Raw genomic sequence first — 14,620 nt, 5'->3', positions numbered from 1 at the left:
TGTGATTCCTAATACATGTGGACTACCAGAATGTTTGCAGAATGTCTGAAATAAATGCTCTTAGAAAAATTCATCATGTATGTTCTCTAGATGTATGTCATACCTTACTGAATATTTACCTCAAAAATTTTTTTCCCTAGAATTTCCACAGAAAGCCATCCTCACAACAGTGGTCAGGGGTGGGGGGAGTTGGGAGGGGGGAAGGTGGGGAAGGAAATTTCAGGATCCATCACAGAATATTAGCAGGGGAGAAAAAGACAGGAAAGAATCATCAGAGCAATAGTTAGGAAGATGGGAGACCCAAAGATGATGGGCAAATGGTAGGCTCCGGGAACTCAAGACTGATCTGTTCTGCAGGACCTGGTCAGATAAACTGTCAGAAGGAAGTCATAAAGTGGAGGAACAGCTCCCAGATGCCTCTAATTAGAGAGAAAGACTGAGGGTTTTTCAAGCCTGATCAAAATTGGAAGTGGATGGGTCCCAAAGCTTGATCACTGAGGCAGCCCCCAAATGAGATGTCTAAGCCAAGAAGCTAGAGTCAGAGAATACTCACATTTACAAACCAGGGAAGAATACAGGGACCAGATCCTTCATTTTCCACTTTTTCCTGGTGGTCTCCTCATAACCCCCAAGCCCAGCACTTAGTTGCTCTCAGAGCAAAGAGATGTGGTCTGGAGAGGTTCTAATGTCATAGGGATACGCAACAGGGATATTTCCATACTGAGATTTAGGAAGACATGCTGCTTACAACACTTGAATGAAGAGTGGCAACATGCTGTTGCACGTCCAGGTAGTAGCGGGAGGAGAGACAGACCAGACAGACAGACCACCCCTTTCTCTGTACTGACTCCTCTGAAGAATATGTACACTTTAGCCACACGGTGGCATGGCGAGTCTACCCACGGGCTTTCCTAGCGTCGGGGTGGGGAGAAGTGGGGAGTGGAAGGAAAGCAAGATGGGGAAACACCAGGAGACTTCAGGCAAACCATCCCGGGCTTGCCACTGTCACTGACAGGAGTGATGGAAGGGAGAGACAAGAGACGTAGAAATGTGTATTATTTGACTTAGAGAAAGCAACAATCAGGCAGTCCAACTTTGGGTAAACTCATCTAGATTTTCCACTGATATTTTCCCATTTTCAGGCTAATTTTTCTAGGCCCCTGATTTTTTCCAACATGAATTTTTAAAAGTCACGCTTGTCAAAAGGTCAGAAGGAGCAACCTAAACTCCTCAGTCAAGACAATACCACTTAAAACAGGTTGCCTTGTTTCTTTAGAAGTGTTTCTGCACTTCTATTCGGTGGGATAACTATATTTAGAATAATTTATTAGTGATAATGGTCCCTGTCTTACAATGGGAAAATATCAAAGATAAAAAGCCTCACAAGATCCAAAGGAATAATTCTTGAGTGATAACATTTTAGTCACTGTAACGTGTTGAAGGACCGTTTTTGGCCCAGGATAAGGTGAAAATCAATCTGGACACATAAAATCTCACCTGTTGAGTCTCATCACTGATATCTAGTCTAGGATCACCTTGTATATAGTGCCTGAAATAGTTTTAAGACTTTTCAGAATTCATAACCACGATACCCCCGGAAATAATAAAAAATGCCCTGAAGTATTTAAAAACCAAAATTTGAGAATCATTATGTTAAGGAGTATAATTTAGCATCCAATTAACTGAGTTAGTATTTTATTCATACATTTCTCATTTTCTTCTGTTCTGAAATCTTTGATTCTGTAGATGACGACCTGTTCAACATGATAGTGAGATGTCCATTCAGTGTGGCATAACGTGCATTTTCTCAGTGCCAGTAACACAGTGCGTGCTCAATACGTGTTTATTATTCAAGTGAACTGCACTGTATTCAATTTAAGATTGTCTAGCAAAGTCAAAATGAATTCTTTTAAAAACAGTCTTCTGTTCCAAGACACACACCAATCCACAAAGCTCAGTGTGTTCCAAAGAAAACTAATTCTATGCACAGGGATAAAAGCTGCAGATGTTAACTCTTTTCATCTAGATTACATGGCCTCCAATCTGGAAGTCTTGGATAGATGGAGTAAAATTCTAAGATGCTAATGTAGATTGTTTAGCCTTCTAGAAACTAGCTACACTTATAGGAGGTGCTGGCATGGGGGAACATTGCCATTAGACCAAGTGACTGTAGATTACTAGCCAATAATGGCAAAAATAAAATTTTAAAACAAAAAAATTTAGCTTACATTAAAAAAAAAGAACTTTGAAATTTACAAAATATGTACTATCTAGGCAGGGAACACAAAATCCCATTTCTGACTAGATAACTAAACATAATTCTTGTTTAACCCTAGAACTTGCAGCATCTTATAGACACAGAATGTTAAAGAAAGAATATAATTTAGCATCTTGGGTTTCCTGTCTTGCAGTGTCAGTGTGATCATAAGAACAGTGTGAAAAATAGATCATCACAAGATTTATACAGAGAAAAGGATATAGAGGCCCACACCTATCCTTTCAAATCATTTAAACAGAAAGAATAAAGAGTGACTAATAAAAAAGGGAATTTAGTTTATAAACTATTGTGTCTGTGACTTAAAAATAGACATAAGAGGTCAAAGCCAGTTCTGTTATTTTTACAACTGTGGGAACTTTTCTTTCAGAAGTTTGTTTTTCAGATTCCCAGCTAAGAAAAAAGGAGAGGGGCTGAGATATTAAAACTAATTTGTGCTTGTATTTAGTTGCAGAAAAGAACAGCTAGAATACTAGCAATGAATGTCCATTTTTGTAGAATCCATTTGCAGTTAAAACACTATCAAAGGGGATTCTTCTCCCTCTCCACTCCTAAACACACCACCAGTTAGAAAAAGCCAGGAGTATTACACAGTGCCCCCACCCACATTTTTTTTTTTAAAGCACAAGCTGTTTAGAAACAAAGGGCTGCATTGGCCCTCATCTCATAATGCTGTTCACGTTCGAGTTAGCCCTGCTTAGACTTTATTTTCTGACAGCAGATAAAGGGGGAAGCATCTCTGCTGTTTTGCTTTCCTTCTCTGGGCAGGTTTTCCATGAGAATGAGAAAAAGACCCAGTGATGCTTGACTTTCTAAAGTACCATAAAATTACAAACTCCACAGTCATAATTAATATGTTTTAAAGTCCTTCAAGATGGAATTACGAATACATCTTTGTACAGACCTAAAACTTATCTTTTAGGAGTAGATTGGAGTTGAGATTTGAATAAATATGTTAGAAATGTTGAGGAACATTCAGAATTAAGAAGTCCCCAAAGTCATAGAGCCAAAGAGCTGTAGGTACATTTTACAATTCTGTTTCACAACTTGATTTTAATGACCTCTGCTTTTTCTTTTACTTTTTAAGTAGAACTAAGTCTACTTGCTTACACTGACGTAGAGATAACACTGTCCTTTTTGCTACTACAGTGGCAACAGCTACCTTATTTTTTCATCTTATTTAAAAAAAAATAAACTCAACTATTTTAAGCACTTTGAAAACTTTGTTCTTACAAATAATTTTATTATATTCCACGGGCAATCATACTAATCCACAACCAATTAGATTTGTCTTTGGATTTAAATATTGAAGTCATCAGCACAGCATCACTTCAAATGCCCCAGTCAATAATGATTCTGCCCAATCCCAGCAGGCACAATTATTTCATCATTGGAAAGGTACTTAAAAAACAAAAATCAGGGGAGCTTTCAAGAAGTCAAAATAAAGATGCTCAAATACATACCTCACTTTTCAAAGTACATAAGAAAAAATAGGAACCTGTTTCACTTGGGAAAAGTTCAGTTTGATTCCCAGTGACACAATTTCTAGCAGTTGTTTGGTTCCTCACTGACTAAGTGGACACACAGCTGCACCGGACAGATTTCTGATGGGGTGACTTCTTTTTCTGTCATATGTAACAATGCTAACTGGCATAAGAGTGCACACTGCCAAATGTATTGTTATTATTTTAAAAATAATTGGTTGAATAGGGAGGCACTAATTAGAATTCATCCCTCTGAAATAACAATTTAATGAAATTCACTCTTGTACCATAAGAAAATACAACATCTTGGGAGAAAACATTTAAGGGTCAGCTCAGTGAAACTGACCTGACAGCCTTCTTTTTGGAGATTGTGCATAGCTGACCAGAAACCTAGAAAATATTGAAGACTAAACACATTGGGGATTTTGTTGTTGCTTTTGTTGTTGTGGTGTTACTATTTCCACTCACCAGCTCGAAGGGGTCGTGGAACTCCCCCAACAAAGATAGTTTTTCTGGGGTCCAAAGGCTGAGAACCATCCATTACAAAGTCACTGTCACTTAGGTTCCATGGTCGAATTTGCACCTGAAAAAAAGTCGTTTACTTGGTCCTTACTTCATTTCCATCAACCCCAAATGAGAATAAGGTGACTAAAGACAAACCCACTGATTTGTGCATTTTACAACATACACAACCCAAACAAAATCCAGTTTTTAGTTAATGTAATCTGCATTAAGTGGCTTTCCATAGAACTCTTGGGGAATCCACTTACAGGTATTAGACTCAACACTCTAGACATATACCGTGAAACCTTCAGAAACCACCTGTGGTTTACAAAAGGGCAGTCTTTTATAGATAGAGTCTGGGTTTTGAATTTTAACACATGTTAGACTGTTTATAACCTGTCACATTACAGCACTTAGTTTTTTAAGAGCTCACCTAAAGAGGGACAGGAACATTGGGAATATTTTCTAAAAATTATCCATATGTCTGGCTTTTAAATGATCACCCCCTAAAATTAAAACATTTCTCTTTCAGCAATATGATTTAACACAGTTTAACACTTATCAAGTTAGCACACAATTACCAGCAATATCAAATACTGAAGGTCACAGATTTATCGACTTTTGGTTGATCTGATTTTCCTAAACAAGTCTGGTTAAATAAAGGTAAGCCTAGAAATTGAAGCAAATTTTCAAAGAATAGAAAAAGAAATCTCTATGACATATTTCTAACTGGTAATGTCTCTTCACTGGGACTCTGACTTCCTGCCCATAGTTTACACTGTTTTACCATTATCATATAAAATAAGGTATTCCATCAGAATCGTAACCTTAAAACATAATCCTTTCAATCCATAACCGAACAAAACAAAAAAAGCACAAAAAACCCTCTCATACCGAAAGGCCAGTTTCAGCACTGCCTGAAAACCAACCAGTCACTCAGCTGGCCATGCGCGCTGGGAAGTGGGCCAGGTATAGAAGCAGAGAAAATAGTGTCGGTCTTTAAGGAACACCCCTCTCCTTTCCCCTCATCGATTAGGACAGGAAACAAAACAGCTGAATTTTCATTTTCTTATTATCAACAAAATTCTTCTTTTGCCCCATTACTCAACCAAAAACACAATGCAAGGAATCACATATGATAATTTCTTATGTGGCCTGGCTATATCCAGGAGTACTCCTATTTGAAAGGTAGTAAATCTGCCAATTACACTTTCAAAACATCTTGGGTCAACTCTAACACTGGCATCGCTCAGTTAGAAGCAGGCTACACGTTCCTTATGATTGTTACAAAATGTACCCCCCCACCCCGCAGCTTTTTGGGCTTCTATGACACAGTTGCCTTCACCAGTTAGCCAGAAGCCATAAAATCTCCACTTCTTCCCTAGGCCCTAAAACCTTGGACCTGTTTGTAATTCTGTTAACACTCAGGCATCTGCTCTACCTTTATCACTTAAAAAAAAAAAATCCAGTTCTTTCCTTCTAAAATTTGGTCTGTTTGACTAAATTATCGTTCCCTTGACATTTACCACAAAGGCAGATTCACCAATACCATAAAACACCACTTTCAAATGCCTTCATGAGGGCCCATTATTAATTTTTAATTAAAAACACAATGTCCTGACACTAAGAAAAAGGATTCTAATGTCACCAAAAAAAAAAAAAAAAAAAGTAGGGCAAATCTTTTTCTACACAGAGCCCTCTCTTCTTCTAGTCTCATCCTTTATTAAGTAGTTAAGGTAGCTTCAGGACCAGGTAATTCCATTAACTTTATGATAACTGAGTTTGCTCATATGGCTCACAAATGAAAACAATTCCTGTGTAGTATCCATAGTGTTCTGGTTTCATTTAATCAAAAGTACAGAAAATGTAGCCTTGTACAATACCTGGAGGTTACTGCTGCTCAAAAGAACTCTGCAGACGATCTCAAACCTGCCTGCTGAGAGTCTTCATTGCTGCCTCTTCTTCCCTCTGACACTCTCCCCACCTCTTCATTACATCACACACAACCCATTCCCTTACCCTATTCTTGGTAAAAATACAGGAAGAGGACTAGGGAGACAGTAATGGTTAATCCTATTCACAAAACCCACATTTCCCAGCTGCCACCACAGGACAGCTCCTCAGAGCTCACACCACTGCGGATTCAGAGAAAAGTCAACACAGGCCAACATCAGTATACTCTAAGAGCTAAGCAAAGAGTAATACTGTGGTACTGTTTGCACTGAGAAGTTCCATTCACACTCTGGTTTCTCTCTGAAATATAAGACCATTCTCACACAGGCGTGTTCTCCATCTTCCAAGGTTTATTCTCAGGGTCTAATATCCATGTTCTATCTTTCTGACTTACTCTTCGAAAAAAAACATATATATACATGTTTCTCTACTCTTTTAATCCCATACTTTATAAGCTGACTCAGATATTTTGTAGAAGGGGTAGAATATAAGTAAAAGAACTGTTTTTTTATTATCTTTATTTCTTTAATAATTATTTTTGAGAAAGGATGAAATTAGATCTCTGTCCTAATTCAACATAAACTTCCCCTGGTAAAACAGCTTTTACATACATAGGGATTACTGTGTGTGTGTGTGTGTGTGTGTGTGTGTGTGTGTGTGTGTGTGTGTGTGTAACAACTCTTGCAGGACGTTGTCAAATAGGCTATACTGGGCAGTAAAAGCCACAACATCCTAAGGACAAGGATAAGGTGAAGAATGGTGAAGATTACCTTAAATGAGCCTGACATGGTTTCAACATTACCTCCTGAAGAAACCTGACCACATTTGATTGCAAAGGTGACTCTAGGAAGAGGCTATCTGGGAGGGAGCACCCACTAGCCCTTTGGCCATGCCATGACCTTACAGCAAGGGTTACACAAAAACAAATGTCTGTAGGGCCAGACAGGCAGCATAAACATGTCAAGCTACCAGGACAACGGTTAGTAGGCAGGCAGTGACACAATGGAGTAAACCACTCCTTTTATTTATCTTTTTAAATTTTTATTTTCTATTGGAGCATAGTTGATTAACAATGTTGTGTTAGTTTCAGGTGTACAGCAAAGTGATTTAGTTACACATATACATGTATTTATTCTTTTTCAAATTCTTTTCCCATTTAGGTTATTACAGAATACTGAGCAGAGCTCCCTGTGCTATACAGTAGGTCCTTGTTGGTTACCTATTTTAAATGTAGCAGTGTTAAACCACTCTTTTTTTTTTTTTTTTAATTTTATTTATTTATTTATTTATGGCTGTGTTGGGTCTTCGTTTCTGTGCTAGGGCTCTCTCTAGTTGTGGCAAGTGGGGGCCACTCTTCATCGCAGTGCGCGGGCCTCTCACTATCGCGGCCTCTCTTGTTGCGGAGCACAGGCTCCAGACGCGCAGGCTCAGTAATTGTGGCTCACGGGCCCAGCTGCTCCGTGGCATGTGGGATCTTCCCAGACCAGGGCTCGAACCCGTGTCCCCTGCATTGGCAGGCGGATTCTTAACCACTGCACCACCAGGGAAGCCCTAAACCACTCTTTTTAAAGGAGGCAGACACCTCTCAGCTCCAGCTAGTAGTTAACATTTGCGAATGTGTTGTCAGACTTTTCCATTTCTCAAAAGTAGCTAGAAATTCAGATTTTTATATAAAACTTCAAGATTTTTGAATGTTGGGAACGAATTCAAATGTATAAAGTCACCTGTACACGCTAGACAAAACTATCTGCAGGCCAGATCTATCCTGTGGGCCCCGGTCTGTGACGTCTGGTTAGAAAGGTTTAGTTACTACACAGCTCCTCACAATGGAATGTTTTATTGCATAAACACTTAAGAGACAAAATTAAAAAATGGTTTTTCTTTAGTTTCTTTTTTAAGCATGTATTCCTGGGGAAGTTCTGGTCAGGACCATAAACCTACTTTTAGCTGAATTATTTGTCTTCTAAATTTTTATCTCCTTAATTAATAATTGGCAGATAAGTATAACTGCTTATCTCCAAAGGCAAAATCTGTTTAAGGATAAAGGCAAAAACCAAACATAAAGCTTGGTAGTATAAATATACCAATTTAGACCATCAAGTGACTTCAACAGCCATCAAGAAATCTAAAAGAACATAACATTAATATGTAATAGCAACAGTTAGTACTAAAAGCACTAATTTTCCTTTTCAAGGTTTCCCAAAGTGTGTTCTGTGAAGTGCAGATCCCTAGGGTTCTTCTGCCAGAAAAGCAGTGTTTAGGAAAAAGTTATAAACTTCCTTCTTGGAGCTTCACAGCACACACTGGTGTATAATTAATTAAAGGCTCTAAGAAGTTCTACAGGAAATGAATCTATTCAAATGTTGTTTAAGCCAGCATTTCCAAAATCACTTCCATGGAACCTATTTTTTTTTGCATAACACCTATTAATAGCCACACTTTGGGTAATACTGCCCTATTATATCTTACTTTTAGTATGTATCAAAATATGGCATAATAAGGTTGAACTAATTGAACAAAACATCATAGAAACTTCACTCCAATCAAGGCCTTTTCCTCACTTATTTCCTGCTATTGCTCTCAAAGAGTTAACTAAAATTTCATCCTGGTTAAAACTGAAAGTCATTAATAGGGATAGGATTAGGCTAATTTCTAGGGAAAAAATTTAAGAAATGCAATAGAGGTCACTTATTTTGACAGGATGCTACAAGATAACATCATTTCCTAAAAAGATAATTTCACTGAAAATTTGCAAAAGCCTCTAAGTTAAAATTAAATATAAAATGCATTTTTATTGTATCTTTAATAACAGCATAAGAGAAAACATACAGTTTTAGTAAGAACAGTTTTAAACACAAGCCTTAGGACTTCAAGATTCTGAACATGACCAAATCTTCCTACAGCTCTAGAATTCTCTAAGTTTAGACCACTATTTAGAATTTAGACATTATCTACCAGTCAATAATGTTATCTTGAGCTCATTTTAAACATCTCACCCTATATGCAGTCTGGTGCTCTCCTTAGGTTACAAACATCTACCACATGAAGGGTCTACTGCACAGTGCCTTCCTTCTCATTTGTTGGGCTCAAGGCAGCTCCAAAAAGCAACCAAACTGTTCAGAGTCAACAGTGCAATCCGGTGGCTAGTTCAGGAAATCACCTGACCAAATCCCCCTTCCCTGACATTTGATCTCTTTCCCACAAATTATCCATAAAGCTCATGGCTCAGCATCCCCCCAACCCCACCCCATTTCCTTTTTCCTCTTTTCAACACTCTTCAAACTCCTACTCAAGCTCTTCAGGAAAAGGTCTCCATTTTTCTCTCCCTAATCCTACAGTCCTTTCAATGTACATGAATTAGAAAAACAACAGTGCAGAACCATCAGGACTGCTCTCCCCAGTGCGCAGCAGCATCCCGGCTCTTCTGACAACCAGGATGAGTCAGCTAAACCGAGGGCCGCTGATACAGCGGCAACAGCTCGGCTGCAGTGGTAATGAACTCAGACCCACCCCAGCTGTCAGCAATTCTATTTTAAGAATTCCAGACCTCACAGAATGACTGGTGTGCCCCACAGTATCACAAATAAACTAGTTTGTGGTTTATGAGGCATCTTTATCTCTTCCATGTGTAAGGGGTTGTTTTATTATTATAACCACCAAAACTAATAGCCATAACATCAATAACTGTGGTTTGGACTCTTCAAAGTATATTCACATTTGGTATCTCATGTCAACCTAATTTTCACCACATAGCTCCCCAACAAACGGCTCAGCCACCTTTGTGGAGTTTAGATGCTACCTATGATTCTCAAATGCTGCCCCCCACCCAATAGAGAGGAAAAGAAGATGCCCTCCCTGTATCTTCTGCGGTAAGTGGCCAGAAAGAAACTTAACATCTGCTCGGAGTCATTGGCCTTGATAAGACTTCTGTACCCTGGGCAGCTCTGGGGCCTCCAGGCAGAACTCCATTGGGACTCAAAGCAAAAAGCTCTCACTCTCACACTAAGACTATTCCTCAGATACCAGTAGATCACAGGCCCCAAAGAACCTCAGCAAAATAGCCTGGATTCTTCTTAGACAGGAAGCCGAAAGTAACCCTGGGAAATTCTCTTACGCTCTCCCAGGATGCTCCACACCCACCACCAGCATCAAGAAACACTGCAGGTACAAAAAGGAAATTGCTGCCATCCACACCAGGCTACACAGCCTGATGCACAGAAACCACAGGCTTACAGCCCCACTGGGAACTTCAGTTACTGTTGAACAATTCAAATAACACTCTGTATACTGTTTCATAAGGGCACCCAGTACAAAAACAGAGCATGCATAAACTGTGCCCCCAAAATGGTGATGTACATCCTTGCTCTATGCTTGATATAATAAAACCACTATCAGTTAGATGCTATGATTAATACCCGTACTTAAAACCGTAAGATTCAAGGAAACATCTTCCCTCTAAAGGCTTTCCAGACTCCCTCAGGAACACCTGACCACTTTGCTTTTGAGCCACCCCACCTCAACTACCGTCTATAATGCTTCCATCATAGCACCTGTGACTCCTTACTCCACTTACTATTCACTTGGCTATTTCCCTCCATTGGACTCTGGGGGCCTCTAAGGCTGAGACCATATCTCTGTGTGGGTCCCAACTGCCCAGCACAGCACCCAACCCTTAGTGAGTGCTCTGTGCTCCTCAGCGTGCTGGTGAATTAACGAACGTTTTCCCGAGGGGCAGACAGTGGTGCTGTAAGAACTTGTCCAGCAGCTGCCCCTCTATAGCTCCCCAATCACTCTCCTCACTCCACTGAAAGCTACCTTCTAGAGGCATGGAAATACACTGTGTCTGGTCACCAGTGGGTACGCCAGGGCTTGGGCCTAATCAGTGCAAATTTCTGATGCCACTAGGTGACGCACGCGGTGATCAGAATTACCTAGTGCTCATCATCACTTCTGATATTCCCGCATCACTTAGAAAGTATAAGCGTGATAGATGATTCCCTTTTGAAAGAAAGAAGAAACTAGCACTTTTGAGCACCTACACTGCACCACTGTGCTAGGCATTTTACATACACTGTCACATTTAAACTCACCGTAACTGTTATGCTGTAAAAATTATCTCTACTTTAAAAACAAGGAAACTAAGACTCAGAAGTGTGACGTCAACTCAGGACTGAAACCCAGGTTTATCTGACCCCGAGTCTACAGACACTCTTTCCACTGCAATGATGCTGTGTGCCCGCAAGGCTCCCTGTCCTCCAGGCTACTGGCTACCAGCTCTGCTTCCCAAGAGTCTCCTGGAAAAGCCAAAATGCATTTTTATTTGTGAATGATTAACCTCTCTCTTCTTTCCAATCTCATTTGGCCCATTTTCAATGCATTAAGAAATGACCCATAGACTCTTCTTAAAGCTACTAAACAAAACTAGCAGTTAGAAAAGCTCAAATATGATTTGGCAATGAAAATGGCTATTTTAACTTCTAGGTTCATAGCCTCAGGCACTCTTGCGCTGCAGCCAGACAATTTTGTCCAATGTCTACATAAATGTGTATTTTCAGTTCCATGGCGCTAGGGCAAGGATGTTGTCACTGGCATGCCGATCACTCAAACTCTTGAGAGGAATGTACACATAAAAGTTCACGTTACCTAAGTTTTTCCTGGGAAGAAGCCTATTCTTTGAGTGAGCTTCATGAAATACTAATTCCACCAGAATCTTCACAAGTATAATCCCCAAAGAGGTATATAATATGCTGGATTAAACAATATTACACACATTTATTTATTGCAAAACTCCTCAGAACTTTAATATATCAATGTTTCCCAAATGTTCTTGGCTATGGAATCTTTAATTAAAGGAGAAAATGGATATAAAATGTACAAAGTAAGTGCTCAATAAGGGACACCTATTATTATTAAGAGCAAACCTTCTGTCAATGATGCTCTCAAGAGACCAGTGTTTGATGAGACAAGCGTTCTTCAGAACACACTTTGGAAAACACTGACTACGATCCCTTAGGGGATGGTATTGGCTATTTAGTCCCCTGGTTACCATTTTGTACACTGGAACTGCAGCATCTTTTAGACCTCCCTAGAAAGGAATAACAGCTTTCAAAGACTCAAGCACTAAGAAACTCTGGACCCATTTGCAAAATCAGAGATTCATGGAGAAAAAAAAATAAGACTTATTATGAATAGGAGGTACTGCTCTCATTTTAAAGGAGGAATTCTTTCTTTGGAGAAATTCTTAAGATGGGAGGTGCCCAAAGCATGAATTTAGACCAAGGAACAAATAAATAAATCAAGAAGATTAGAAGTGCTAAAGATTTCCAAGGTGGGATATGATACAAAACCAGATTTGATTGAGCCAAGATAAAATTATAGTTATTGTCTTAGGGGGTAGCAGGTGGGCAATGAAAGAGTTTGAGTAAATATACCACAAACCCAAGGACTGAGGCCATCAATCAAGACTGCCTTACAAGCCCCTACCTGTTTTTCCCAATTTAATTTCCCTCTACTCCCTTTCATATATTTGTGTTCCATCCTAAGGGTTCTGCATTCATACCACACAATTTCTCATTTCTGTGTTCACACTGTTGCCTTTCTCCAAAATGTCTATTCCCCCACACCTCCATACTTCTCCTGGCCAATCTTCAAACTCTCTTCATCCTTCAAGACCTCGTTTAAATGACACTTCATCCAAGAAGCTTTCTTTCATCACTCCTGGTATGTATAAACTGTCCAAAGTGCTTAATCTACACCTTACCTCGTTGTATTCGTTATTTTTCTTAATTTGACAAATATTTGAGAACCTCTTATGCACCAGGCTCTACAGATTTGTCTATTTATACACTTGTTTTATCTATTCATTATATTATTAAGTTTTTGAACACAGGATTTTATGTCTGGTTCAAAATAAGTTCTGATTCATAGTAACCAATACTAAAGCCTTGCACATAGTAGGCACTCAAATGTGGTTTGAAGGAAGAAAGGAAGGCACAGCATTTTTAAAAGCTGTATGTGGGCTGAAGAGAGCTTAAATCCTAGGCAAAACGATCCAGCCTATTTTTGTAACTAAAAAAAGTGATGAAAAATGCTAGAGATTCCTCTGATATATAAATGGGGGTAGGAGACACTGGAATGACAGACAGATTAGACAGATTTAAAAATTAAAGAATTAAACCAGCCTCTATTTCCAGCTTCCTTTTTTTTCCACAATTTTTTTTTTTTTAATTTTTGTCTTTCTAGTTTTAAGTGGATGACCTGAGCAATAACCTAAAGAATTCACCTAAAAAAAAAAAAAAAAAAAAAAAAAGAATTCACCTTACATAAGACACTTCAGTTTGGTAAGACAGTTTTAAAATATATAGCAAAGTCAATGTGTCATGTTTTAGAATATTTATAAATTGTGATTGTGCTATAAATTATAAGGAGGAGGAATTAGGAAACTTTTCTGATACTCCTTTCAAGGTGTTTGCTATCCCACATCTCTGGCCAAAGTGTTCTAGAAGCTAAGAACCATAACATCTCCTTCCTCACCTCCTTTTCAAGGTTACTCTTTTCAGCCCCTCAATCTGTTAGACCCTCTTAGGTTTCCTCATCTATCAGTCCGCTGTCTTGAACCTTCAGGTTCAGCCTATTTATACATTCAAAAAGTAGAGTTCCCTTAACAAAAGGGACCACTGTCACAATGGCTGCCTGCTTTACTGGAAGCATGGACAAGAACATAGCTATCCTCTGGGACGCCTGGGACATCTGAGCTATGGAACTCCTCTTGTTGGAGGAGGGGGGAAAAAAAATCACAGATCTAGAGGCTTTGCAATTATTCCTACTCTTGCCAATTTGTCTTTCATTCTTTAAGACTGAGGGGTCCTCTACTCAATACCCTGTAATGGCTTATATGGGAAAAGAATCTAAAAAAGAGTGGATATATGTATATGTATAACTGATTCACTCTGTTGTACATCTGAAACCAACACAACATTGTAAATCAACTATATGCCAATAAAAATTATAAAAAAAAAAAGACTGGGGGGGTCAATTAATCAGGCCATAAATACAGTTTCTTTTGCCATCTTTCAGGATCAGACATATATATAGAATAGTCTGAGTGGAGTCATCTAATGAAAGGTAATCACTGACCAAAAATATAACTACCTGAAATCCACTAAGTATGGATTCATTTGAGTTAAAAAACAAACATGATCTTAGAAAGGATAAGGGAGAGGGAACCTTTCTATCTGTATTAGGAAAACCATGTGATTAACCTAATCCACACAAAGGGAGTGGGGGGTTGATTTGGGGGAAAGGGAGAGGGCAAAGGACAGAAAATCTGTGAGGTCACTTTAGAATATGGTGTATATTTCCAAGGAGAAATTCAGGGAAGATTGGAGAGAACTAAACAACAGAA

General features: G+C 38.9%; 1 protein-coding gene across 6 annotated transcripts in view; it reads right to left on the bottom strand.

Annotated features, from left to right (window-relative positions):
- The window catches only part of CPEB3 (cytoplasmic polyadenylation element binding protein 3), a 215,464-nt gene that overhangs the window by 65,570 nt on the left and 135,274 nt on the right, over positions 1-14,620 (bottom strand). For all 6 annotated transcript variants that reach the window (XM_061171379.1, XM_061171623.1, XM_061171264.1 and 3 more), the window contains exon 8: positions 4,228-4,342. In XM_061171379.1, coding sequence (XP_061027362.1) covers positions 4,228-4,342 — 115 coding nt within the window. The remainder of the gene's footprint in view (positions 1-4,227; positions 4,343-14,620) is intronic.

The sequence above is a fragment of the Eubalaena glacialis genome, chromosome 1 (genome assembly GCF_028564815.1).
Source record: "Eubalaena glacialis isolate mEubGla1 chromosome 1, mEubGla1.1.hap2.+ XY, whole genome shotgun sequence".
Lineage (NCBI taxonomy): Eukaryota > Metazoa > Chordata > Mammalia > Artiodactyla > Balaenidae > Eubalaena > Eubalaena glacialis.
The sequence above is the reverse complement of the archived record's forward strand: the minus strand, read 5'-3'. Positions and strand labels throughout refer to the sequence as shown.